The sequence below is a fragment of the Typha latifolia genome, chromosome 7 (genome assembly GCF_019914945.1).
Source record: "Typha latifolia isolate L0001 chromosome 7, TyphaL0001v2, whole genome shotgun sequence".
Lineage (NCBI taxonomy): Eukaryota > Viridiplantae > Streptophyta > Magnoliopsida > Poales > Typhaceae > Typha > Typha latifolia.
The window spans coordinates 2653387-2676686 of NC_133092.1; the positions used below are offsets into that span (position 1 = coordinate 2653387).

The 23300-nt window shown below is 37.8% G+C and overlaps 5 protein-coding genes across 7 annotated transcripts; all 5 read left to right on the plus strand.

Annotated features, from left to right (window-relative positions):
- Positions 1-620: 620 nt before the first annotated feature.
- LOC140791884 (nicotianamine aminotransferase 1-like) lies at positions 621-5504 on the plus strand. 2 transcript variants are annotated; one of them, XM_073142596.1, is made up of 7 exons: positions 621-1104; positions 1717-2056; positions 2135-2353; positions 3010-3069; positions 4154-4309; positions 4373-4466; positions 5119-5504. In XM_073142596.1, exons 1-7 carry the CDS (start codon positions 827-829, stop codon positions 5238-5240), a joined length of 1269 nt encoding a protein of 422 aa, XP_072998697.1. In that variant the 5' UTR covers positions 621-826; the 3' UTR covers positions 5241-5504. The 2 variants fall into 2 exon arrangements, with proteins under 2 accessions (XP_072998697.1, XP_072998698.1); XM_073142597.1 differs by lacking the exon at positions 4154-4309 and having other exon boundaries at positions 652-1104.
- A 134-nt stretch (positions 5505-5638) lies between these two features.
- On the plus strand, positions 5639-8246 carry LOC140791885 (D-amino-acid transaminase, chloroplastic-like). Of its 2 annotated transcripts, none has more exons than XM_073142599.1 (5): positions 5639-6087; positions 6196-6251; positions 6359-6534; positions 7119-7792; positions 7985-8246. In XM_073142599.1, the coding sequence occupies exons 1-5, from the start codon at positions 5856-5858 to the stop codon at positions 8095-8097; spliced, it is 1251 nt and encodes a 416-aa protein (XP_072998700.1). In that variant the 5' UTR covers positions 5639-5855; the 3' UTR covers positions 8098-8246. The 2 variants fall into 2 exon arrangements, with proteins under 2 accessions (XP_072998700.1, XP_072998701.1); XM_073142600.1 differs by having other exon boundaries at positions 6025-6087; positions 6363-6534.
- A 627-nt stretch (positions 8247-8873) lies between these two features.
- LOC140791886 (D-amino-acid transaminase, chloroplastic-like) lies at positions 8874-12399 on the plus strand. The gene is made up of 5 exons (XM_073142601.1): positions 8874-9233; positions 9324-9379; positions 9807-9982; positions 11286-11959; positions 12038-12399. The coding sequence occupies exons 1-5, from the start codon at positions 9191-9193 to the stop codon at positions 12142-12144; spliced, it is 1056 nt and encodes a 351-aa protein (XP_072998702.1). The 5' UTR covers positions 8874-9190; the 3' UTR covers positions 12145-12399.
- A 247-nt stretch (positions 12400-12646) lies between these two features.
- Positions 12647-15171, plus strand: LOC140792444 (reticulon-like protein B17). The gene is made up of 8 exons (XM_073143451.1): positions 12647-13267; positions 13359-13521; positions 13601-13675; positions 13752-13893; positions 13984-14053; positions 14148-14213; positions 14312-14434; positions 14941-15171. The coding sequence occupies exons 1-8, from the start codon at positions 12727-12729 to the stop codon at positions 15057-15059; spliced, it is 1299 nt and encodes a 432-aa protein (XP_072999552.1). The 5' UTR covers positions 12647-12726; the 3' UTR covers positions 15060-15171.
- An 878-nt stretch (positions 15172-16049) lies between these two features.
- LOC140791662 (uncharacterized protein At4g28440-like) lies at positions 16050-19195 on the plus strand. The gene is made up of 2 exons (XM_073142273.1): positions 16050-16396; positions 18764-19195. The coding sequence occupies exons 1-2, from the start codon at positions 16150-16152 to the stop codon at positions 18952-18954; spliced, it is 438 nt and encodes a 145-aa protein (XP_072998374.1). The 5' UTR covers positions 16050-16149; the 3' UTR covers positions 18955-19195.
- Positions 19196-23300: the final 4105 nt, after the last annotated feature.

The following is a 23300-nucleotide window of genomic DNA, read 5'->3' on the forward strand; positions in this document are numbered from 1 at the left end:
TCGAGTCAGACTTAGAGTTGCTTGTGGAGATGGCTCAGAGACGAAAATCTCCCGGTTATACTCCCAGTTTCTGTCTGAATTAATTACACTCATACTCTCTGAAATATATATAACTTTTATATAAAATTTTAAAATTTTTTTAGATTATAATATCACCCTAAAATAACCAACTTATATCATTAATTAATATATCATAATATTATTAATTTTTAAATTAAAATAGTAAATATTTTATTCTCTTTTCTCCTTTGTTTTTCTTTGTTCTACCTTCAGCATCGGGCGGCGACGCATGAGTGAGACGACAATGGCAATAACAAGCTCGCCCACGATGGAGACATGCGGACTAAGTGAAGGGGGAGAAAGACTATAAAGATTATAAAGATATTTATGTCATTTGAAATGAATTAGGTTTGATATAACTGCCGTGTCTAGTTTTTTTAACAATATTAAAATTTTGTTAATATTTAGAGAAGATATTATAATCTAAAAAAAAAATTAGGGGATCCCAAGAAAATAAAATATAGTATAGAGGGTTTGACGTAATTAACGCTTTTGCTTTCTATCTATTTTTGTTCTTTTGTCTTATTTTTGAAATCTGTCGGTGTTGGCTTGGATTAGTTGTTATAACGTACAAGTAACACTTGATTTCTTAACTATTTTAATAAAATTAAATAAAAAATAAAACAGTGACGTCAGTCTCCGGCCGAGCAAACTGAGCACAAGCTCACGACTATACTCACGCCACCTCCCTTGAGGATGTTTTTCCGCATACCTTATTAAGGATAAGCAAACCCCATTCCTAGGTTTCTTCCTTCGCTTGAATCCAATGGAGAACGGAGAGGGAAGAGAGGTGAGGTGGGGTTTTGGGGAAAACATCTCTCTCACGAGCGCCGGCAAGAATAGCATACGTGCAACCTTGTACGAGGTCATGTCCAGCCTGAAAGAGGGGGACCCACGGCCGGTGATCCCGCTCGGGCACGGCGATCCCTCGACGTTCCCCTGCTTCCGCACCACCCTTGTCGCCGAGGACGCCATCGTCGATGCCGTCCGATCCGCCAAGTACAACTGCTACTCTCCTAACGTTGGCGTCCCTTCGGCGAAATAGTGAGTATTTCCTCTCCGTTTGCCTCCAATTGCCTTATCGTTCTGTTTCGTGAATAAAAATGATAAAAGTTTTATTGTTATTAGTTAGCGAGAGAAATATCTTTTATTGACATGAGATACTTGCCTTTGATGACTCCTTTCTATGATTAAGTTGGTATTTCATTCTGTAATCGTCACTATTATATTTAACGGCGATTCATTTCACTAAGAAAGTTCTCTGTTTTGGGATAAAAAAGTAGATATTCTTCCCTCTTCTATGGACATTAGTTTATGACCTAGCTTTGGTGGTGTAGGTGTCTCGTGTACATTTATAAATAGTTGGTTGATATTAACAACTATTTGTTCATATTAATGTAGAAGAACTATTTCTTGGCATTGAGTTCTTTCTTGTTAGGGGACAACATTTTGCTGGCGGATCGATGTTTTCTTCTATAAGAAAGTGTTTGGTTTCAAATTTGATTCACTTAATTGAACAAAATGCTTTCTATTTTTGTCGGAATATGAGGAGGAGCCCGACGTCCTATTGGATTATAGATATCTTGCATTTATATTATCAAGTAAATAAGTACTTCTTTGATTACCAATGTTAATTTTGTGGTTTGCAAACCACAGTGCTATTGCGGAGTATCTATCCCGGGATCTTCCTTACAAGCTTTCTCCTGATGACATATTCCTCACTGGGGGATGCTCCCAGGCGATTGAGGTTGTAATCTCAGTTCTTGCCCGCCCTGGTGCGAACATATTGCTTCCGAGGCCTGGGTTCCCTGCTTACGAGGCACGTACTGCATTTCATGGTCTGGAGGCTCAACATTTTGATCTTATACCAGAGAAGGGTTGGGAGATTGACCTGGAAGCTGTAAAAGCTCTTGCAGATGAGAATACTGCTGCTATGGTCATAATAAATCCCAATAATCCCTGTGGGAATGTGTTCACATATCAGCATTTAGCTGAGGTTTGTATATCACCCTCTGGATGCGATTCAATATGTTTATTTGTTTCAGTCTCATTATCATTTTTTAATTATTTTCAGGTTGCTGAAACTGCAAGAGAGCTTGGCATTATGGTCATTGCTGATGAAGTGTATGATCATTTGACCTTTGGAAACAATCCTTTTATTCCAATGGGAGTTTTTGGGGAGACGGTTCCAGTCCTCACCTTGGGGTCTATATCAAAGAGATGGCTGGTGCCTGGTTGGCGACTTGGTTGGATTGCGACGACTGACCCTAAGGGTATTTTTAAGGAAACTAAGGTGATTTTTCTTCTTACATTTATTTGCTTGCTTATAATTATTTGGTGAAATTTTTTTGGTGGTTCCTACCTTCAGTTCTGAGCTTTGCTAGATTCAAGTGCAACTCATATCATTCTTTATGGCAATATTAACCTGAGGCAAGCTCAGAGATTTGAGTGTTTGAGAGTACAAGATCCAAGTGATAGGAATCAAGGTTTATACTGATTCTGTTTCCTTGTCAAACTACTTAGGCTGGCTGAGTGTCTTAGTCAAGCCACCTAGGCTGGTTGACAGAGGGAGGGACACCTGATTAGTCATGTTAGATGGGCTTGTTTGACATTCAACTGAGCTAATGAAAACTACAATGCTAAGAAAATGATCAAAGGTGCCTACCATTTCTCAAGCGCCAAAACCTATCCTTTTTATACCGTAAATTTAAAGTATATTTGCCAATAGTATGAGAAATGGGAAGACAGCATGGTGACCTCTTGAAATTCATACTACAGAGATGGGGCTGAATGTTTGTAGCCCTATATTAATGACAAAATTTAATATGTATTGTTGATGATTTCAAGGCCTTGCGTCTTTATTCTACAAATGGATACTTTCCCAGTTGAAAGAAGTATCAGTCTGGACATCTTTCCATCCTAGTTTGACAACATGCTTCTTTTTGACAGTTTCTGGACTCTATGAAAAATTTCCTTAATATCTCAACAGATCCTGCAACATTTATTCAGGTCAGTTTCCATTTCTTCCATGTCTTAAAAGTTACCGAAGTTATTTGAATGTCTTATAGATAATGCCTATTTGATATTTGAACAGAATAACCTCATTTTCTTTCTTCTTTGCTGTATATTCCCAACTGTTGCAGATATAACATCAGTTGTTCTGTTTGTTGTGCATTTTGATGTAGTAAGAAAGTTTTGTTATTTTCATGCTATGCGTTCAACCAGAGATATCTGAATCAGGTGTACCTAGAAAAATATATTGTATATCTACAGCTACATTTGGGCCATAAATTCCGGGTATATTGAATAAATGTTTTGAATGTAGGGAGAGGTGAAATTAGATTATAATTGAAAGGTATGAATCATGAGAAAAAAAAGGATTTCAGAAGTTAAATAGAGAAAAGATAGAAAATTTATGTTCTAGAGTTTTAGTACTTAAGGGGCAATGCAAGATTTTCATCTACTAAATTCTCAGATCATCTCTCTGTGTGTGCATGCATGCAGCAATCGTGTGTGTCTGTGCACGCGCCTCTGTCTGTCTGTATATCTCTGTGCTCTTTGAAAATTACACGATGCTGTTATCACTTATGCTTCTAATTTCCTAGTCTATTATGGAGAAAAAAGAAGTTTGGTAAGATATGAACATGATATAACATATCAGAACCTAAATTTTAGGTGTTGCTTGGCTCATCCAGTATCTATAATTGGCCTACTCTAATACTTGCTTTAATATATTCTTTATGTCGTGAAAGAAAATGACACCTATATTTTCTTATTTCTTCCCTTTCATTTAGCATTATACATATTTCTACTGTATTATTGTGAGAGGTCAATAGAGCGAGTTGTTTGCCTTTTGTCATGTTAACTTCAGTTAGAGACTACTTGACCTTTATGTTGGGTATCCAGCATGTTCAATGAATATAATTTCTCAAACTTTTGTTGAGTTCTCCTTATAAGGCATAAATGACGTGTCAAATATTGGTCTCTTCAATTGTTACATGGCTTAATAAGGAGCAATCATTTTTTCTAAATGGTGAGATAGTTACTTCAATTCTTTATTCCTTCTTTCTGATGAACTTCTATTTTTGTTTAGGGAGCAATTCCTCATATCATTCAGAATACAAAGGAAGATTTCTTTAACAAAATTATTCATATATTAAGAGAAGCAGCAGATATATGTTACGACAAAATAAAGGATATCAGCTACATTACCTGTCCCCATAAGCCTGAGGGATCCATGTTTGTGATGGTGAGCAAAACAATTTCAACATTACTGTGCTGAAATAATTCATGCTGTTGGCATGTGGTGCAGGTAAAGCTGAATGTAGCTTGTTTGGAAGACATCCATGATGACATTGACTTCTGCAGCAAACTAGCCAAAGAGGAGTCCGTTATATTATGTCCAGGTGACTATATTTAGTTGCAGTACTTATCATTCCGTTCCACAAAATTGAAGCATGTTTACTATCACCAGTGTACAACCTGATTTACTCTTTGTTTTAATAGTAAATTTTCTCCTTGCAATATATGTGTTTGCATGGATGCTAAAAATCATAAGACATGACTATAGGGGCCAACTTCATTTAAAAGAGGTTTGAGTTCATAATGCAAAACCAAATCACATATTATGCTATGCCTCCAGTATCCTTGAGGTGGGCTCCTTCAATACTTAGCTCTGCTTCTGTCTCTTCTTGATCTAAAGCAACAAGCAACAGCCCAATTCACATAAAGAAGGCTAAAACTTAGAGTTAAGATAGTGCAACATTTGTGTTAGATTAGAATTTGCCAGTGGTTGTCTCTCTTTAGATTTGATGAACAACACTAATTTGTTTCATAATGAAAATCCACACAGTGAGATACCCTTTAATCTTTATTCCTTTGTTTACTGAGATCGCTCTTTCCATCCTATGAAGCTATAGGTTTGTACGAAGTTATCTACTCAAAGAAATTGTTCTTGGGATTCTTTCCGTTTCTCTTATCAATTTTCTTCTTGTAAACAAATGACAATTTTGCTGCAGTTGTTTCGTGCTAAAAATGTTGAATAATTCCTATTTCCAGGAAGTGTTCTGGGACTGAAAAATTGGCTTCGCATTACTTTTGCCATTGATCCATCTTCTCTCGAAGATGGTCTTGATAGGATTAAATCCTTCTGCCAGAGGCATTCAAAGTCGAGCAAATGATGAGAAAGATGGCAGAGCAAGCTAATAATACCGTGGTGATCTGCAACTCCTCGTTGGGTCATTCAACTGCTATCAGGGTTGATTGTTCTTTGATTGTAAACCTCAAAAACTTCTTTTGCTTGTGGTTTATTCTGAAACTCACTATAGTCATCTATTTATTTCCATCCTTTGTTTCTTATCTCTTATGTTGGATCAAATCTTTCATTCGGTAGACATTATCTATAGTAATTATATGTAATCTTCGTGCGTGTGGTAGTACTTCAATTTTCTGTTATTTGAATTTCTTGCTTTTTAAATACGTAACAATATTACTGAAAGCATAAAATTGAACGACAAATATGATCAGAAATAAAGAATGCAAGCCATTAGTATTGTTTGTGCATTACGTAACTCTACCAAAACTGTCATTGGAGGAAGGCCGGATTTGATGATAACCAACCTGGTCGCGTGGATCACGATGCTGCAGATTTTATCTTGTCACGTGGTTCACGCTTTGAGTTTTATTTAGTTGGATTAGGAGTGAGAAATTTGTTGTTCTTATTGAATTATTTTATATGAATCATTTGTATATATGTGTATACATTGGTTAAACTAGACTTCGAACAGAGGAAGAGGATGGAAGCAATCCGATCAAAACCCAACAACATCACAATGCCTCTTTCCCTCCTAAACACTCCTTTCCGTTTCCCTCCTTCCCTTTGCTGCAATAAGCTTCCTCCTCTTCCTCCCGCCCGGATACGGCTTTCTACTACTTCTTGTGATTCTTATCCAGCTCCGGCTCCTCCACTGACCAAGCCCACCACCTTGGATGACTTCTCCGACGTTCATCCTCCTTACGGCAAACCAGGTAAAACCCTCATCTCGTTCTCTCATTCTATCCATTAGGACTGTTACAAGAAAAGCACTTGCTTCATTCAAGAGCTGAGTGTGTTTTAAAATTTCTGTCTTGCATCAGGAGAAGACTACAAGGATGTGGTTCATCACTATGTTCCAGTTTACTCTTCATCCGAGGTGAATAGATTGATCGTGTGTTAGTCTTATTTATATGCAAATAGTCTTCCATATCGAACTGAAAATTTTAGAATCAGCCAAGTAAATTCATCTTGCCTTCTTCCCAGGTAGTTGACATACTGCAAGAAAAATGTACACCAGGAGCAAACCATCAATATCAGGCAATGTATTCGAGTTTTTTTGGTGGGATAACTCTTGATCCATCCTTGATGGTGATCCCAATGGATGATCACATGGTTCACAGAGGTCATGGTGTTTTTGATACAACTATGCTTTTTGATGGGTGGGTTTATGCTGCCTATTCCATCTAATGTTTTCATTGTCCATTAGATTTGTATAACTTGATCATAATGCTTCTGGAAGTTGTACTTGCATGTGTGGGACGTGTTTTTAGCAGCGAATAATGAGAATGATAGAGGCATCCTAAGTGTACAACATAATATTGAGGTAGTGAAGGAAGAACAATTAAAAGAACCCTATGCTCAAAATACATTCCTTACAACATTATGAACATGTGCTTTTATACTTAGTTTTTAATGTTTCTCTGATTTTGTTGGCGTTTTTTTATGAGGCTTCTTGACGTTTAAATGAATGTTATTCAACCCTCGGGTGTCTCACTCCCTAGTTGCTCAGTAATTTCTAGTTTAATTCCTTTGAAGTGCAACTGAAAATGGAAAAGAAACCTTCTAAATCTCTGAAGGGATCTTTCTGAAAACTTGTGAGCTAATTAGGACTAATGGTGATATGGAGCAGAACGATGTCGAAAATTTCTACCAGTGAATATGCATGTTTGCTGATTTCTTTTGAGAAGAATAGAGTTTTCAATTATTCTAAAATTACATTCACAGTTTCAAGAACTTATTGCAGATACCTGTATGAGTTAGACGCCCATCTGGATCGGTTCCTGGTTTCCGCATCGAAGGCAAAGATATCTTCCCCTTTCTCCTGCAGAACAATGCGAAGCATACTTATCCAGCTCGCAGCTGCATCTAAGTGTAAGACAGGCTCGCTCAGATACTGGTTGAGTGCCGGTCCGGGCAACTTCGCCTTATCGCCGGCAGGCTGTCCACAGGCCACATTTTATGCAGTAGTCATCAGCCAAACCTTCTCACAGGTGAATGAAGGAGTGAGGATTATAACCTCCAGCATTCCAATGAAAGCTCCCTTGTTCGCGACGATGAAGAGTGTGAATTATATCCCTAATGTTCACTCAAAGATGGAAGCAGAAGAGAAAGGAGCCTTTGCCTCCATCTGGGTTGATGACCAAGGCTATGTTGCAGAGGGCCCCAATGCCAATGTTGCATTCATAAGCAAGAACAAGGAGCTTTTGCTGCCCTTGCCTGATAAAATTCTTTGTGGATGCACTTCCAGGAGGCTCCTAGTCCTGGCAAAGAGGTTGGTTGAGAGGGGTCTTCTGAAGAGTGTGATAGTACGAGATGTAACAGTTGAGGAAGCAAAGGATTCAGCTGAGATGATGTTTGTCAGCAGTTTGCTTCCCATATTGCCTATCACTTCATGGGACAATCACCCGATTGGAGATGGTAACTAGCTCCTCTTCTCTTACTTTTTCTCGTATCAATTCAGGAATAATGTTTCGATTACACTGAAAACTAGATCTAGATAAAAAAAATAGATTAAACACCTTTTAATGAATTATATTTCAACCCTGATCTTCTCTAGGAATCCAAGTTACTTCAACGCGCATGAAATGTTCATTCTTTCATCTTTTGTAGGACGAGTGGGAGAACTAACACTTGCCATCTCTGCTCTCTTCTGGGAGGACATCACGTCGGGTCCAAAGACACGAAGAATCCCGGTGCCATACGAGGGTCTGCAGCTCAAATGATTGGAGTTTAATTGTACCATCTTTTCTTTCTTTTAGGTGATCAAAATTGATGTTGAACTACAGATACAATCTTGTTGGATTTGACAATGTAAAATCTCTTTGATTTATTGTCGTTGATTAAAAATATACACATTCTTGTTGGGCATCAAGTTATAACTAATTCTTAAGATTTAATAAATTATTTGTCTACAAGCTTTCCTTTTCTACAAGAAGGTTTTGTCTAGCTCGTAGAGCCCCGAACTGAGACATTAATATGTAGACATCATTAAACTCTGCTCTCTCTCGTTAATTAACTTGGGAATAATGATAGCCTCTTCTTTGATTAGTATAAAGAAATCCATATGTCTCACGAGAGTGAGTGATCATTTTCTCAAGGGATCGATCTAATGTGTACTGTAATTAGTGACTCCTGATTAACCAAGCAAATAAGTTGGCAATTGTTGTAATAGTGATATTCCAAAACAAAATATACTAAAAAAAGAGACAAATAGTATTGCACAAGCGCATATTTAGTACACACAGATTTGTGTAAGTCGATCAAAGAGTTCCGTTAGATATGCATCAATGCATTAATTAGTATTGGCTTGTCAATGTGATCCCCAGATATAGAGTTAGTTTGTACCGAATCTTAATCCCAATCTGCATCCTCTCTAAGTGAATTAACTAAATATAAGCTGAATTCCATTTATCTGTGCATTAAGATTTATTTTTCAATTAAAATTAACAAATTAATCTACTCAACTCTAATCATTATTAGGAGAGAGAGTGAATCCATTGTGCACTAGTCTAGTGCGCTTCGAGTCACTGGAAAGAGCAGCTGCCGACTTCGTGCTGTCTTCTTCCGTGTCCCTTTCCTCCAACGTAGTAGCGTAAGCATTGGTTCTTTTCCTCCATTAGCATATGGGAGCGAGAAATTATTGATCAAGGAAAGTAACAAAGCCAGCAAACCGGCGCTTTGCTTCCCATTTCACTTGGAAATGCTCTTCTGTTACTATTGGACAAGCCAAAAGCGACAGCTTTCCTTGCCTTTTTAAGTGAGCTCCTCTGACCCAACTCACCTCCTCACTTCCAATTCTTCTCTTCTTGCTCTGCCATGGACGGTTCTGCCTCTAACGCCTCTTCCGACCAAAACACAGGTTTTGTTTTCTTTGAAGCATTTTCTCGAACATGTGATGGGATTTGATGATTAACAATTTCTCATCTTTCGGCATGTTTTCTTGGATCAGCGGGTGATAATAGTGGGGCCGGTGTTCCAGTTCCAGTTTACTCGTCGGGATTTGAGGTTGAGGCAATGGCAATCCTTCACTTGGAATCTTATTTAATTCGAATTTGAGTGCTTGATTTGACTATTCAACCAATTATGCTTTTTGATACTCCTGTTAGCCTGCTCAAGTTCCTATCTTTATTTTCAAACAAGCACTTTGGCTCGATTTCTGAACACAATAGAAGATTCAATCTCCTTCCGTAATCTCGAACCTGCAGTGCATCTAAAATTCACTAGGGCGAAGATGGCTTCAATTATCAGTTAAATTACTTGGTTGAAAAGTCCCAAGTATGCAACAAAAATTCTCTTTTCCATGAATCATTGGAACGTAAAAAATGAAAGGGACTTTTCTGCTTCAAACTGAGACCTAAAAGAATCTTGTAGTACGGATTAACTCGCTCTCTTCCTTTTTGGTTTTTCTTTCTTTTATTTCTCAATTTGCTAGGTGTTGGAAAAGCTGAAAGAAAAATGGCTCTCAGGGAGAGAACAGCCATACCCTGCAATGTATTCGAGCGTCTTCGGTGGGATTACACTTGATCCAGCCATGATGGTTATTCCTATTGATGATCACATGGTTCACAGAGGACATGGTGTTTTTGATACTGCTATGCTTATGGATGGGTAGGCACAACCTTATTTTTTATCAGATGTGCATCAATATTTTCTTCAGCAAAAATTTTGGAGTCCTGCATGCAATTTGCCTGGAAGCTGAAATTTCAGCTTTATCTTTTTGATTGCTACATGGATTAATGTGCTTGCTTGAATGTTTATGTCCTAGGAGGGCTTGCTTATTTAACAAGGAAAAAAAGTAACCGAAAGAAAGTAGAACCGGAAATTTTCATGGGTGGTAGTTCATAGAAGAGTTTATTCTAGAGAAATCAATATCTTTTACGTCTTCACAATATGCAGAGAGACAGACAAGCTTTTAACAACCTGATGAAGACATTCATCTTGAACTTATCACTGTCTGCCGAATTTCCGTGGGTGAGGCTCCAAACTATGGGAAAATATAATAACTCCACTGTTGTTCCTGATCTTTTTAACTCCTAAGCCATGTAATGCCTCTTCTACGTGGCAATCTCTTACCAAGCGTGGCAGATGTTGCACTTTAGAGCTGTACTCCTTTTTTCCCCCCTTTATGCTCCATTGACATTCACTAGAATACTCTTGCTTTCACCCTATGGCTTGATAATCATCTTGAAAGGTTGAACAATCAAAGAAGCCTATTCTTGCATATTGCTTCTCGACTTATCAGTAATGGATTATTTTATAGTTACATGTAACATCCTTAGTCGACCACATTGCTTCAAATTAGTCATCTTTGTTTCAAGTTATTTACATCTTAGTCAATGAAATGATGTCTACTGTCTCATTCTAGGAATAGCAACTAAAGGGACTAGAGGAGTTGTTGGGCATATTTGTGATTTAAGAACGCTGGGACAGCAGTGGTTCCCATATGATTCACGTCTAGCTTATTGGGACTAATTCTACAAATTTTCTGGGAAAATATTTTGTGATTAACCTATAACTAATGGTAACTAGTCTTTGTCCCTGGTCTTATGTCTCTTTGTGCTCTTGTACACTGATCCTCATCCCATTTATAGAACGTTTCTTACTAGTCAAATTTCATCCTTAATTCCCTTGTTCCTCTTCTCACAAAAGAAAGCTACTCTATATCATGCAAACTTTTAAGATATAAATCCTCGGCTCCTGTTTCCTTAATCATTCAGTTGATGATATTCTTGTCGTTGAGATCTTCTGTTTAATCCAGACTGGCATACTATGGTTTCAAACAAATTTATGAGGCTCAGGATAACACCTTTTATGATATAGCTTATCTTCTGAAAATCTGTTCAGCATGAAAAATTTGAGTTGATTTTAGGATTTTTGAATGGCTTATTATCTCCTTGAAAATAATTTGCAGATATTTATATGAGCTAGATACACATTTGGACCGATTCCTGAGGTCTGCATCGAAAGCAAAGATCGCTTCTCCTTTCCCTCGTGGGACTTTGCGAAGCATACTCATCCAGATGACGGCAGCATCAAAATGCAAAAAAGGCTCAATCAGATACTGGTTGAGTGCAGGTCCTGGGGATTTCTTACTATCTCCAAAAGGCTGTCCAGGATCTGCATTCTATGCTGTGGTTATTGCCGATGACTATACTCAGTGTAAGGATGGTGTGAAAGTAGTTACATCAAGCATCCCAATGAAACCTCCTTTATTTGCAACCATGAAAAATGTAAATTATCTCCCAAATGTTCTCTCAATCATGGAAGCAGAAGAGCAGGGTGCATTTGCCTCTATCTGGGTCGATGAGAAAGGCTACATTGCCGAGGGGCCCAACGTTAATGTTGCATTCATAAGCAAAAGCAGGGATTTAGTACTTCCTTCATTTGATAAAATCCTTAGTGGCTGCACTGCTAAGAGACTGCTAGCAGTGGCACCGAAGTTGGTCGAGAAGGGGCTTCTGAGTAGTGTGAACACCGCGAGTATTACCATTGATGAAGCAAAGGAGTCAATTGAAATGATGTTTGTAGGTAGCGGGCTTCCTATATTACCTATTGTTGAATGGGATGGCCATGCCATTGGAGATGGTAATATTTATCCTCCCTGTGAATTTCCCTCCTGTTATGCTTCACTTGGCCAAACTAATATTTCCTTCTCTGTTGCAGGACAAGTGGGGAAATTAACGCTTGCCCTATCTGATCTACTTTGGGAGGACATGCTTGCTGGTCCAGAAAGGGTTCATGTTCCTTATGATCAAGGAGAATGTTGTTAAGAACTATGTCGAAAAGTTTCATTCTGAAGAAAAAGTTCACAGTTCTGAGTCCATCGAAAAGTTTCATTCTGAACTTACACATCTCTTGTACCAGTCCATCGACTACCCCAGTGGGCAATTAATATAATCATTCTGTTCTCCAGAAAGACTTTTTACTTTGCCCCATTGTATCACAGTTTCTGCTTTTATTATGTATGAAGTATGGAGAATGTAAATTCTGATCAAAATATATAATATGTGTGTAAGTTCTGAGTTCATGCCGTCTCCTACTGCAGGCTGTGTACCTCATAACGGGTAAAAAATGATCAACTTGATAAGCCTAAGTCCAGTTTGGTTCCAATAGCTAAAGAATATGATTAGCTCCACTGGTCAAAGCCCAAATGCCACTAGCCGTTTAAATAGAGGGCCCCATCTTTGATCTTCCCCCTCTCTCTCTCTTCATGAATTCAAATCCTTTCTCAACATTGATTCCTTCCGTATCCCAACGGCTATATTCATCAATAACAATTCAAGTAGTATAACTCACACATCAAAGAGTACTAAAGTCCTATTTCCTCGCTCGGTTGTCTTTCTCCTACACAAATGAGCACTCTTCCTCCTCCACCACCACCTTCCATGGATTCTCCCACCCCTTCTTCTCCCCCTTACCACCGCTCTCCGGAGCCCCGCCTCCGGAGCAAGCCCAACTCCCGCCTCGCGGCCTGTTTCGACGATGAGCACCCCGAGACCCACATAGTTCCCGTCGCAACACCTCCTTCAAGAAGGAAGTCACCTATTTTACCATCCCCTCTCCACCTCCATGAATTGCTCCTCCTCTCCCCTTCTCCGCACCGGAGGACTAAGACGCGGTCCGTTGTCGAGGAGAGTCTTGAGTTACCAGCCTCGATGACGCCTCGCAGGAGAGGGAAGAGTAGGACTACGGCGTCCGCCGCTGCATCCCCAAGAAATGCTCGCAGGGCTCGGAGGAGATTGGAGAAGGAGATTGTTAGAGAGGAGAGGGAGTTGGGTCTTATGGAGGATGATTTGGGGAGGGTGAGGAAGAGGAAGCAGAGCAAACCCAAAGTGGGTACCAAAGAAAAGATGAGTTTGGCGGCTTCTGCTCCTCCTCCGAATCCATCGCCGAGTAAGTGAAGGTTCTTGGGATTTGGTTATTTCTTTTACTCATAAAGTCCATTCTGTTCTTTGTATTTAGCTAATGTTGCTTTGGTTTCCAGATGCAGAAATCACTGATCAAGATGATCGTGGTAGTCTAGGAGGTCTACGGGAGCGGATGTTGGAACTAATAATGTGGAAAAACGTAGCAAAAACCTCGCTTTGGTTCGGTTTGGGCTCGATTTTCTTCATCTCTTCTTCTTTTTCAAAGGATGTTAGCTTCAGGTATGTGCAATAATTTGCATTTAGTAGAGACTTTTCTTTCACTGTATGAGTTCTTAGCGCATTTTCGGGATACTTGCAGCATTATCTCTGCAATTTGTCACTTGGGCATTTTGATCTCAGGCGTGGCCTTCTTCAGAGATTCTGTTCCTCAGAGGTACTTGCTCCTTTCTATTCATTTTATTCTAATAACTGCTGTCAGGATTTACATTAATGATCTCAAAATATTACAGGCAGCAACTCAAGCGGGGAGGAAGCTTTCAATTGACAGAAGAGGACATCCTTCGTGTTGCTCGAGTGATTCTGCCGATGGCCAATGCGGCCATGTCAAAGACCCAATTGCTGTTCTCCGGTGAGCCGTTGATGACTCTCAAGGTAAGGTTAAAGCATTTCTACTTTTCTTTTTTATGGTACAACCCAAAGTTAGCATAGCTTTCTAAAATTTTCTTATACTCTAAATGCCAGGTAGTACCTGTTCTTCTCCTTGGGGCCAAGTATGCTCACCTGATAACTCTTTGGAGGCTTTTAGCAGCTGGTATAGTTCTATCAGGGATACCAACAATACTAATCCTTGAAATTGCATTGCATCTGGGAATGCCTCTGATGCTTTGATATGTAAAATTTTGCAGGATTCTTCTTGAGCTTCACCATACCCAAACTCTATGCTTGCTATTCGCAGCAGATACATAAGAGAGGTAAGTAGGATTTTCTCACACCAATTATAAGCAATAACATGTATGAATAAGAAGGGCATTTGAGACCTTAAACAAAGGGGTGATTTCTAATGTATCAGTTGAGAATGCAAGAGATTGGGTCTTGGAAGCATGGAAATCTTGCCCTCGAAAGAGATTTGTTGCAGCATCAGCAGCCACAATGTTCTGGAACTTGTTTAGTGTAAAGACGCGTATCATCGCAGGTATAGTAGATAATTGCCAAATAGAATTCTACTGACTTAATAAGACTTAGAGTTGGGTTAACAATTATGCTAGGAAAATTTTGAAGAAGTAGATTCATGGATGATGCTAGGAAAAGTTTAACAGATGTTTGGAATTCATAAAGTGGATGATGAGGTACAACAGTTTGTGTGTAGGTTTGTATTGATTTAGCATTTGGTAGTTCATGCATAGATTAACCTTCTCAAAATTTTCTCGTTAATTATAACAAGCAAGATGTTTGATTTTGTATTCGATTTGCATATCAACATTCAAGAATGCAGAAAAACAAGTCCAAAATGTACAAATCAAAAGTCACAAATGATATGCATTGGGGTACAAAATCAATTAAGTGTTACAAGTCTACGAACGCTCATTTTTTCAAAAAAATAAAAATAAAATAGGAATAATGTCTTATTTGGATATGCATCTTGAAAAGAAAGTGAGACTCATTCTTCACATGCTAATGCTTGTTTATATCTTTGAGCAGCATTCATCTCCATGGTGATACTACGTTATCAACATCAACGACATACAGGAGAAGAAGCTAACTGCGAAAGCGAAATCAGGGCAGATGAACAGCAGCAAGCAATTATCGTAGCAGAGTAAAATTTGCATACGACTCCTGTACTGCGCCATGAACTTAACAAAGTAATGGCTACTCTAGTGTAACCATTGAGAACAATATGAGTAATACAATGATGCTAAGTCTTTGATAACATGTCGTCTAACAAAGATTGTAACTCTTTGTCCACGTTAATGTGATTTTGCTTAGTGTTTACAGATAGAGAGTGTAAAGACCATCATCGTTCCTATTCCAAATAAAAATTCAGATATTAAACAGGGTATCTCTAGTTTTATAAATCCACTAGTCGAAGGGATAGGTGGGAGAGGGGAGTTTTATTTGAAGAGTAGTACAAGATGCATTTAAGCCTACCAAGAAAATAAAACCACATTAACCTATAATTAAGGCACTAAGATCAGGATATCATGCATGATCATAATTTTTTCTCGGAAAAGAAAAAAAGAAAAGTTGTTAGTAGTTGGGGGCACATTAAACTTGGGTTAAAACCTACACCTTTGAGCCTTTGTCTGTGTTGGAAACGTAAACGCTAATCTTAAAAGTGGAGAGATAGAAAAGGGGAAGAAGAAATCCTTTGAACTATTTTCTAATCTAAAATTCTTCTCTTTAAACACTAATGTACGTCTGTTAGGTTGAAAACAGGTCGAAGAAAATTCTTTTGTATATATATTTACTAATTGTCTTATAGATTTGAGTAATATCACAAGTTATTAAGAATTTAGAAAATAAATATGGATATATCCAATATCTTATCCAACAAAATATAGATAATGTGAATACGAATATGATTTATAGCTATTTGATCCGATCCGATTTCCCCCCCAAGTCCTTTCTTGAATAAAACACACACTAACACACACAAAAAGAAAGAAAGAAAGAAATAAATAAATAGGACAATAACTGATCTCCCTTGTAATATCCTCACCACCCGATGTCTCACTATAAGTCGATCCTGTCCGCTGATTCACAGAAGAACCCAACTCTATAGCGTTCTTGTGGAACATCTTAACCAAACCCACTACGTCTTCTTGCTATACTTAAATTCTAGGGTTAACCTCCTCGTCTTCATCGTGTTCCTCTTCATTCTAATCTAGAGGTTCTTCTTGGGTGGCGGACATGGCTACGACGGCAGCGCAGCAGAGTGGCGGATCGAAGCCGGCAATGAGGAAGCCCGTGTTCACGAAGGTGGATCAGCTCAAGCCGGGGACGACGGGTCATACTTTGACGGTAAAAGTGGTGAGCTCTAACACTGTGCTTCAGAAGGGCGGCGCCTCCTCCGCTAACCTCCGCCAGACACGGATCGCAGAGTGTCTTGTCGGCGACGAGACCGGTACCATCGTCTTCACCGCGAGAAACGAACAGGGTTCGATTCGATTCCCCTCTTCTACCCCCATTTCTATGTAAAACTTCATCTTTTGTTGTTTTCCTGGCATTCTTCTAATTTTGTGGGCTTAGGGTTTCTAGATCTGCTCTGTTATAACTTTAAATTGTAGTGACTCCTAGATTTAAGTCTTATTTTTATTGTTGCCATCGATCTCTTATTGACGTGAATATTTGAGTAAAACGTGTGAAGAACTGCCATTATGGACTGGAAAGCCATTCTTTCCTCATGGAGAACGCATTGTGCACATTTCTGCTAATGAATGCGGAAAGGCTGAATTTTTTTGTTTCTCGTTCCTATCTTGTCTATCTTGGATACCTGCATGAACATCGTTAACAAAAATATTGGAGATAGACAATAAATAATCCAAACAAAAACCATGATCCATGATGATGATCACGTTTCCCATATTGATATTTTTTTTTTGCACATAACATTCTTCGGTAAGTAATGCATCTTAATCATATGAAATTTCTAGATTGTACATGATAAACATTTAATGTTTTGTGTTTACAAATTTGCCATTACAACAATTAAGGTTTGACAATCCCTCTCTTGGTAATTTCGTGACAAAACACTAAATCTAACAATGCTTTACCTGTTACCACTTACAATCTTCCTAAGGATCAAGATAACACACTCATTTCGGATTAATAAAGCTTTTGTAAAGGACGCAAACATTAGAAACTCCATGAAAAAGCAAGTGCTTATTATGAACATGTTGCTGTAAATAATTTGCAAATTTGTAGATATTGTGGTAAATGTTTTCATGTATGATGATGGGAATAGATCTCCTCAAAATTCTATCTTTTATAGGTTGAGACATGATTGGAATGAGAAATTAACTTGAGTAAAATTTTTTTTGCATTTACATGAATCCAAAAGATTATTTAACTTAGATGGACATTTTTGCTTCTTACAAGTTACAATTGACCATATGAAGTTAGGTCTAATGGTTTAAGATTGATATGCCAAGTCCTATGAATAAGGGCCTAGGATATGAAAGCAGACTTGGTTCTAAATCAAATGTTTGAGGAGCTTAAAAGCATGAATCCAAAAATCGGTGGATCCTGATTTAGGCCCAATATCAGTTAGTTGGTTGGTATTTGGCCGGTATCGATCGTATCGGGCGATACTTGATTTGATTGGCCGATCCGTGTTGGGATTGACCGATTTTGTTGTCCCTGTATAAGACTCACAAGAGTGGAGAAAACATGCTTATCATTCTCATCTTTCTCCTATTCTCCTCCTCGTCTTCTTTCTTTTTCTTTTTTCTCCTTTTTTTTTCTCTTTCTCTGCATTGGGACCCTAATACTAGTGAGTGGGTGCATGTCACCCTCTCACTTAGCTGTCATGCTCTTTCTCTTTATTTATATACATACATATATACATATCATGCATATATGTATAGATTAATGGTTTCTAAGTAGGGTGTTGTAGAAAAAGTCTCAAGCTGTTCTTCAAAGTGATTTTTTTTATTGCATGAAACCCAGATTAGAAAAGGTGCTTAATGTATTTGTGTGACAGGGCATCACTTTTCTTCTATCATCTTAGTAACTCTGGAGCTTCAATCTCTAACTTCAGTGAGATTTCTATTGCATTATCCTATTGAATATATTAACGTATGGATAATGAACAAAAGCTTAAATAGTTATTAAATTTGGCTTATTTTGACATGTATGATCAGTTTGGAAAGCGGATGAATGGGTCTTAGACTTTAAATAACTTCACCTAAATTCCAGAACCTATGATATTGATATTTGTCATATTTCCCGGGGGATTAAGTATCTCAAATAATACTGTAATTAAGAGGCTATGTTCAGATGCTTAGCTAACGTAATGTACTATACAGATGGATCTAGAACATAATACTGTTTCTCAGAATGATACTTTTATATCAGCTATTCAGCTTTGCTTGTTATATTTCTTGCTTAATACAGATGACCCACTGTACAAGTCTCCTGTGGCATCTTTTACATATTATATATTGCTTCCGGTCATTATCACTTGGTACAATCTATTTGGTGTGGACATGCACATCCTCAAACTTTATGATCTCTATCACAAGAGCATGTAGCTTTTCCTGTTTTGTTGCTAATTAAATCCATTGGAGTATGCTAATATTCTTTTGAGTGAAAATTAGAAGACTTTTAGTATCAAACTTAATAAAGAAGGGGCTTAAGCATTTTTTTATGTTTCACATAGGGTTTCTTGTATTGTCTTATACTGCCTGATTTCATTCACTGTCCCAATATGAACATGCCTTTGTGACATTTTCACTTTAAGATAATGAGCTGTTCGGATCAATGAAATTACCTCAGATTGACCTTGTTCTTTGTTATCTGACAGTTGATTTGATGAACCCGGGTGCTACAGTGGTTCTTCGCAATGCCAAAATTGATATGTTCAAGGGTTCGATGAGGCTGGCAGTGGACAAGTGGGGTCGGGTGGAAGTTACTGAACCTGCTGACTTTACAGTGAAGGAAGAGAACAATTTGTCACTCGTGGAGTATGAATTGGTGAATGTAGTGGAAGAGTGAGCAAGATCCTCTTGCAATCTTTTTTGTTTTAATGGGAAATGGCTTTGAGGTTTTCAAAGCTTTTTAGCTAGTTAAATTAAGTGTTTATGGTGGTAGATAATGAGGTATATGGTTTCATAAGAAAATGGAATATATACACAAAATCAACATGAACTTAGTGATGCTTTTGTTTTTAACATCTGCCTTGGTCCTGGCATGATTTTGGATTATGACTGATCTATAAATCATTCAGTTTATGCTCTCTTTAACGCCCATACAGAAATGGCTAAACTATAGTAGTTGGATTGTTTCTTTTACATGCTAAATGGTCTGACGTATAATGGTATCAATATTCCTGTAAATTTTTGGGTTTGTCATGTCATGAAAATTTACCAGAAAGCTACAATGCTCATAGACGGAAAACAACGTGGCTAAAGTTGATTGCCGGTGTCGGCACGGCTGGAAGATTTTTGATTTATGGAATCAAGGAGGCAGAGAGGAAGCAGGATAAACGTTGCAGTGGACCCAAAGTTTCAGATACAAAAGACGTGACTGATTGCTAATTGAAGTTTAAGATGGTACTCAATATATGGTGCTAGCATTTTTCATCTTCACTGGTGCCGCTAAAATCTTTGAATTCAGTCACCGAGATCCTGTATATTTTACATAAACATTCTAGGTGCACAAATACACAATAAATATCTGAAAAAAAAAAGTTTCAGGTAGGAAGTTCTCAGCTATTGCAAGCAAAGTTCAATCAGAATGCATTAAGAACAGCCTGATCATGCTAGCTACATCATATTGCTGAAATAACTTTGTGATGGGAAAAGATATTAAAGGTGGACAAATCAGCAACTGATATTTGCTTAAGATTGCAAAAAGATAGACAAATTACATGCCTTCCTGCATTTATTCAATTCAGGAATGGTTTGTTACAGAGTACCGCAAGAAACACATCATCCTCTGACCAGAATAATGGGGAACACGTGCCAAAAAGAACAGTTTCGTTGTTTCAATTTCTTCATGATGACAACAGTATGAATCAAGAAGTAAACAATGGACCATAAAACATCATTATGTTATTAAATTCTCACTCAATCTACTAGTTCTGTTGTACTCAAGTAAATTCCTCTGGTATCTTGACACCAACTTCTGAATGCTCCACCTAGAAGATGTCACACATCATCATTGCCATCTGGTAAATGTCAGAAGCCAGTAAAAAATTCAATTCAGTCAGAATATGTGAGGAAATAAATCAGACTGCAACAAGTGACAGGCTCTACTGCAAAGAACATATAAGCGCCATGTCACCAACTATCATGATGGTTGTTTCAAACCAACTAATAAATTGCAGAAAGCTTGATAATTTTCTTCAAGAATGCAACAGCGGCTTTCCTATATGACGATGATGCTCTGACTATGGTGTCTGACAATAGATAGTGCAGTGATGTTCATGAGAATTCTAAAAGAAAATGAATACTTAAACAAACTAAATATTGCAGAGAGCTTGATAATCTTCTTCAAGAATGCAACCACCACCTTTTCCTATATGACAATGCTCTGACTATGGTGTTTAACAAAAGATAGCGCAGTGATGTTCATCAGAATTCTAAAACAAAATGAATGCCATATGTTGTCTGACAGAAGTTTATCAACATCATCAGAGCAATCATTATTCAGTTTAAATCATGCCTATGTTCTAGTATAATTAACACATAATTTGCCTGCTGTGGTATGGAGTCTGAATTCTTGTCCTGGTGGATAACCTGTTTGCAATGGAAAATGCCCAGAATTATGGGAAGCACAACTTCAACTGTTATATAGTAGCTCAGTTTTACTAAGTTAATATAAAAATTTATTTCTTAATACTTAAAATTTTACTCTGATTACTGATTATCAGTATTGATGCTTAATGCCTTTATCACAATACAATTGTTGGTGTTTGAATAATGAAATGGCTCTGATGCAGCTTAAACTTTGTGGTGTCCTGCTCCAACCCAATCTTTAAAATATCCAGAGGGAATTACACGATAATTGATTCTAATATCTCAAGAATGCTTGCATATTGATTCTAAGTTCAACACTGCAGTCAAATCCAATATTCGATGAAAGAATTACTATCTAATGTTCTAAAAACTACAAGAGCTTCAAGAAGCAAAACTGTAAAGAAAGAAAGGGAAACGCAAATAGGACGGTAAGAATAATTGCATTAATACAAATAGCAGTCACATGTATAATATATCCCTGAAAGTAGTGAAGAAACAAGGGGTTACCCAGCCATAACATACTCTACATGATTATCGAAGGTCTTACAGTAAGGGAGATTTCTAATATGAGGAAGTTAAGGACACAATTTCTAGGCAAGGAATAACAGTTCCCTGATATTTGTAGCAATAATCATCAATCAGATGTGTCTATAATATTGTAACCAGAAATAAATGTTATTGGCTATCCAATGAACTTTAGAGAGTATTCTAGCAAATAAGTAACGGTCATGCAACAAATTCGCTCTACAAAAGGTGTCCTAAATTATGACAATATACTAGTTTTATCTGTTTTTATATATACTGAATACCTAAAAGCAAATGTAAATTACAAAATGGACCATAAGAACGATCCCAATATAAATATCACTACAAGCCTATACCTTGCTGTTGTCATGCATGAAGTAGTACAGATGGTCATAATTCAAATTTCAAAAGATAAAAGAGTACATCTCTCATCTAAGCCACAAAAGCGTTCCATTAATATTTCAAAATAATGGTGGGGTAAAAATTAGTTATTCACCTTTTCTTGCTTGGCCTTCATCTAGTTTCATCTTGTCCTACAAGAGGAAAAAGAGAAAGTGCTCCTTTATCAAGCAAACTAGAAAGAGGGACTGAAGTATGACAAATTGAGACAAGAAGATAAAGCACATAATAAAGAGAACTGTAGTTATGAACACAGTAGTTCACTACCCAATACCTCTTAAATTACAAAAGGCTACATTACATGATGAAAGTTTCAGCAATCAGCATAGAATGTCTGCCTTTACTATCTAACTTTTCATGTAGAGGAAATAATAAACAAAATTTGAGATAGTTTGAACATCATACCCACTATTTTTTTTATCACTTCTCAAACAAGCTATAAGACCACTGCAGTGTTGTATAAAACAGATATGGTAAATAATAAGGTGTCAAAAAGCTAGTAATTCAGTTTCTTCAACACAACAAAATGATACAAAAATCATATTTGAAACATCACCAAAAAAAAAACTTTTAATGAAGAAGAATCTCATAAGATAACAGCTATCATGGCTTAGCAACCAGAACTCCCCCTATATCTGCAATCTAGTGCCCAAGAGAAGATGTTATCATGAGTCAACTAGCAAAAGGCTTGATCGATAATACTTCCTATTCACCTTGCCACAGATATTACGGAGAATATAGGATAGCAAGCGAAATGACAAACTGTACATGAGTCAAATTTTCTTCTCTAGCTGTTTTGTAATTTTATTGAACGCAGTTAGACAAGATAAAGAACTATTGTCATTTGAGTCATTGAGAACCAGACACTAGGTATAATTGAAAAATAAATCATGAAGATGCAAACATTATGTCCGTGTTAATGAAGAGAAGAATAGTGTAAACAGAATTATGAATAAGCTGCACAGAGTAAACATAACAGTGGATGTGGGAGTAATATCTTGAAAATCTTAATGATATCTGGAAAATATTTAAATCTTCTTAAATGTTCTCACTGTATATCTATTGAATTTTTATGCACACTTTTTCTCCTTATTGCATAATTTCCAACTGCCTATGAAAGAGCCTCTAAACAAGAATCATGCTTCCCATTTCTATATCTATTTGTGATGCCTACTGACACCAATCACTGACTTATTTCCTAGACTACTAAAACTAAAGATCAAAATTTTAACCCTTCCCCATCAATTCGAACTAAAGAAACAAAAAGAAAAACAGTTAAAACGAGAATCACAACAAAGACAATACCTTCACAGAGCCATCCGTAGCCCCGACCAGGAGCGGAGAGCAATGAAGTCATCACCGCGGCGGCGGTCGCGGTGTGCAGCGGCAGAAGCGATTCCAAGCAGAAGCTCGCCTCCACCGGAGACCTTCAAAGGACGACCTTTTAGAGGGAGAGCGAGAGAGGGAGAAAGAACAGTTCTCGGCGTGATAGTGTACCTAAGAAGACGACGAGGAGCCGATGGACCAAGTTTAGGAAGTCGGAGACCCGGGAGGGCAGCGGAGGAGGACGACCTCGCCGCCGGCGCCGCCGCACGCCGTAGGAGGGCAGATGACCGTAGTAGGGTTCTGGCAGCGGTGCCCATAATTAGTTCAAATCAAGCGCCTCGATCAAGCTCG

What these genes read in the sequence shown, in the direction of transcription:
- LOC140791884 (XM_073142596.1), top strand. Translation starts at nt 827, where the DNA reads ATGGAGAACGGAGAGGGAAGAGAGGTGAGGTGGGGTTTTGGGGAAAAC. An exon ending in GTATTTTTAAGGAAACTAAG is followed by an intron (nt 2,354 to 3,009) that starts GTGATTTTTCTT and finishes TCTTTTTGACAG; the next exon opens with TTTCTGGACTCTATGAAAAA. An exon ending in AGGGATCCATGTTTGTGATG is followed by an intron (nt 4,310 to 4,372) that starts GTGAGCAAAACA and finishes CATGTGGTGCAG; the next exon opens with GTAAAGCTGAATGTAGCTTG.
- LOC140791885 (XM_073142599.1), top strand. Translation starts at nt 5,856, where the DNA reads ATGGAAGCAATCCGATCAAAACCCAACAACATCACAATGCCTCTTTCC. An exon ending in TCCTCCTTACGGCAAACCAG is followed by an intron (nt 6,088 to 6,195) that starts GTAAAACCCTCA and finishes GTCTTGCATCAG; the next exon opens with GAGAAGACTACAAGGATGTG. An exon ending in CAATCACCCGATTGGAGATG is followed by an intron (nt 7,793 to 7,984) that starts GTAACTAGCTCC and finishes CATCTTTTGTAG; the next exon opens with GACGAGTGGGAGAACTAACA.
- LOC140791886 (XM_073142601.1), top strand. Translation starts at nt 9,191, where the DNA reads ATGGACGGTTCTGCCTCTAACGCCTCTTCCGACCAAAACACAG. An exon ending in CTCTTCCGACCAAAACACAG is followed by an intron (nt 9,234 to 9,323) that starts GTTTTGTTTTCT and finishes TTCTTGGATCAG; the next exon opens with CGGGTGATAATAGTGGGGCC. An exon ending in TTTACTCGTCGGGATTTGAG is followed by an intron (nt 9,380 to 9,806) that starts GTTGAGGCAATG and finishes TCAATTTGCTAG; the next exon opens with GTGTTGGAAAAGCTGAAAGA.
- LOC140792444 (XM_073143451.1), top strand. Translation starts at nt 12,727, where the DNA reads ATGAGCACTCTTCCTCCTCCACCACCACCTTCCATGGATTCTCCCACC. An exon ending in TCCTCCGAATCCATCGCCGA is followed by an intron (nt 13,268 to 13,358) that starts GTAAGTGAAGGT and finishes TTTGGTTTCCAG; the next exon opens with ATGCAGAAATCACTGATCAA. An exon ending in AGAGATTCTGTTCCTCAGAG is followed by an intron (nt 13,676 to 13,751) that starts GTACTTGCTCCT and finishes AAAATATTACAG; the next exon opens with GCAGCAACTCAAGCGGGGAG.
- LOC140791662 (XM_073142273.1), top strand. Translation starts at nt 16,150, where the DNA reads ATGGCTACGACGGCAGCGCAGCAGAGTGGCGGATCGAAGCCGGCAATG. An exon ending in CACCGCGAGAAACGAACAGG is followed by an intron (nt 16,397 to 18,763) that starts GTTCGATTCGAT and finishes GTTATCTGACAG; the next exon opens with TTGATTTGATGAACCCGGGT.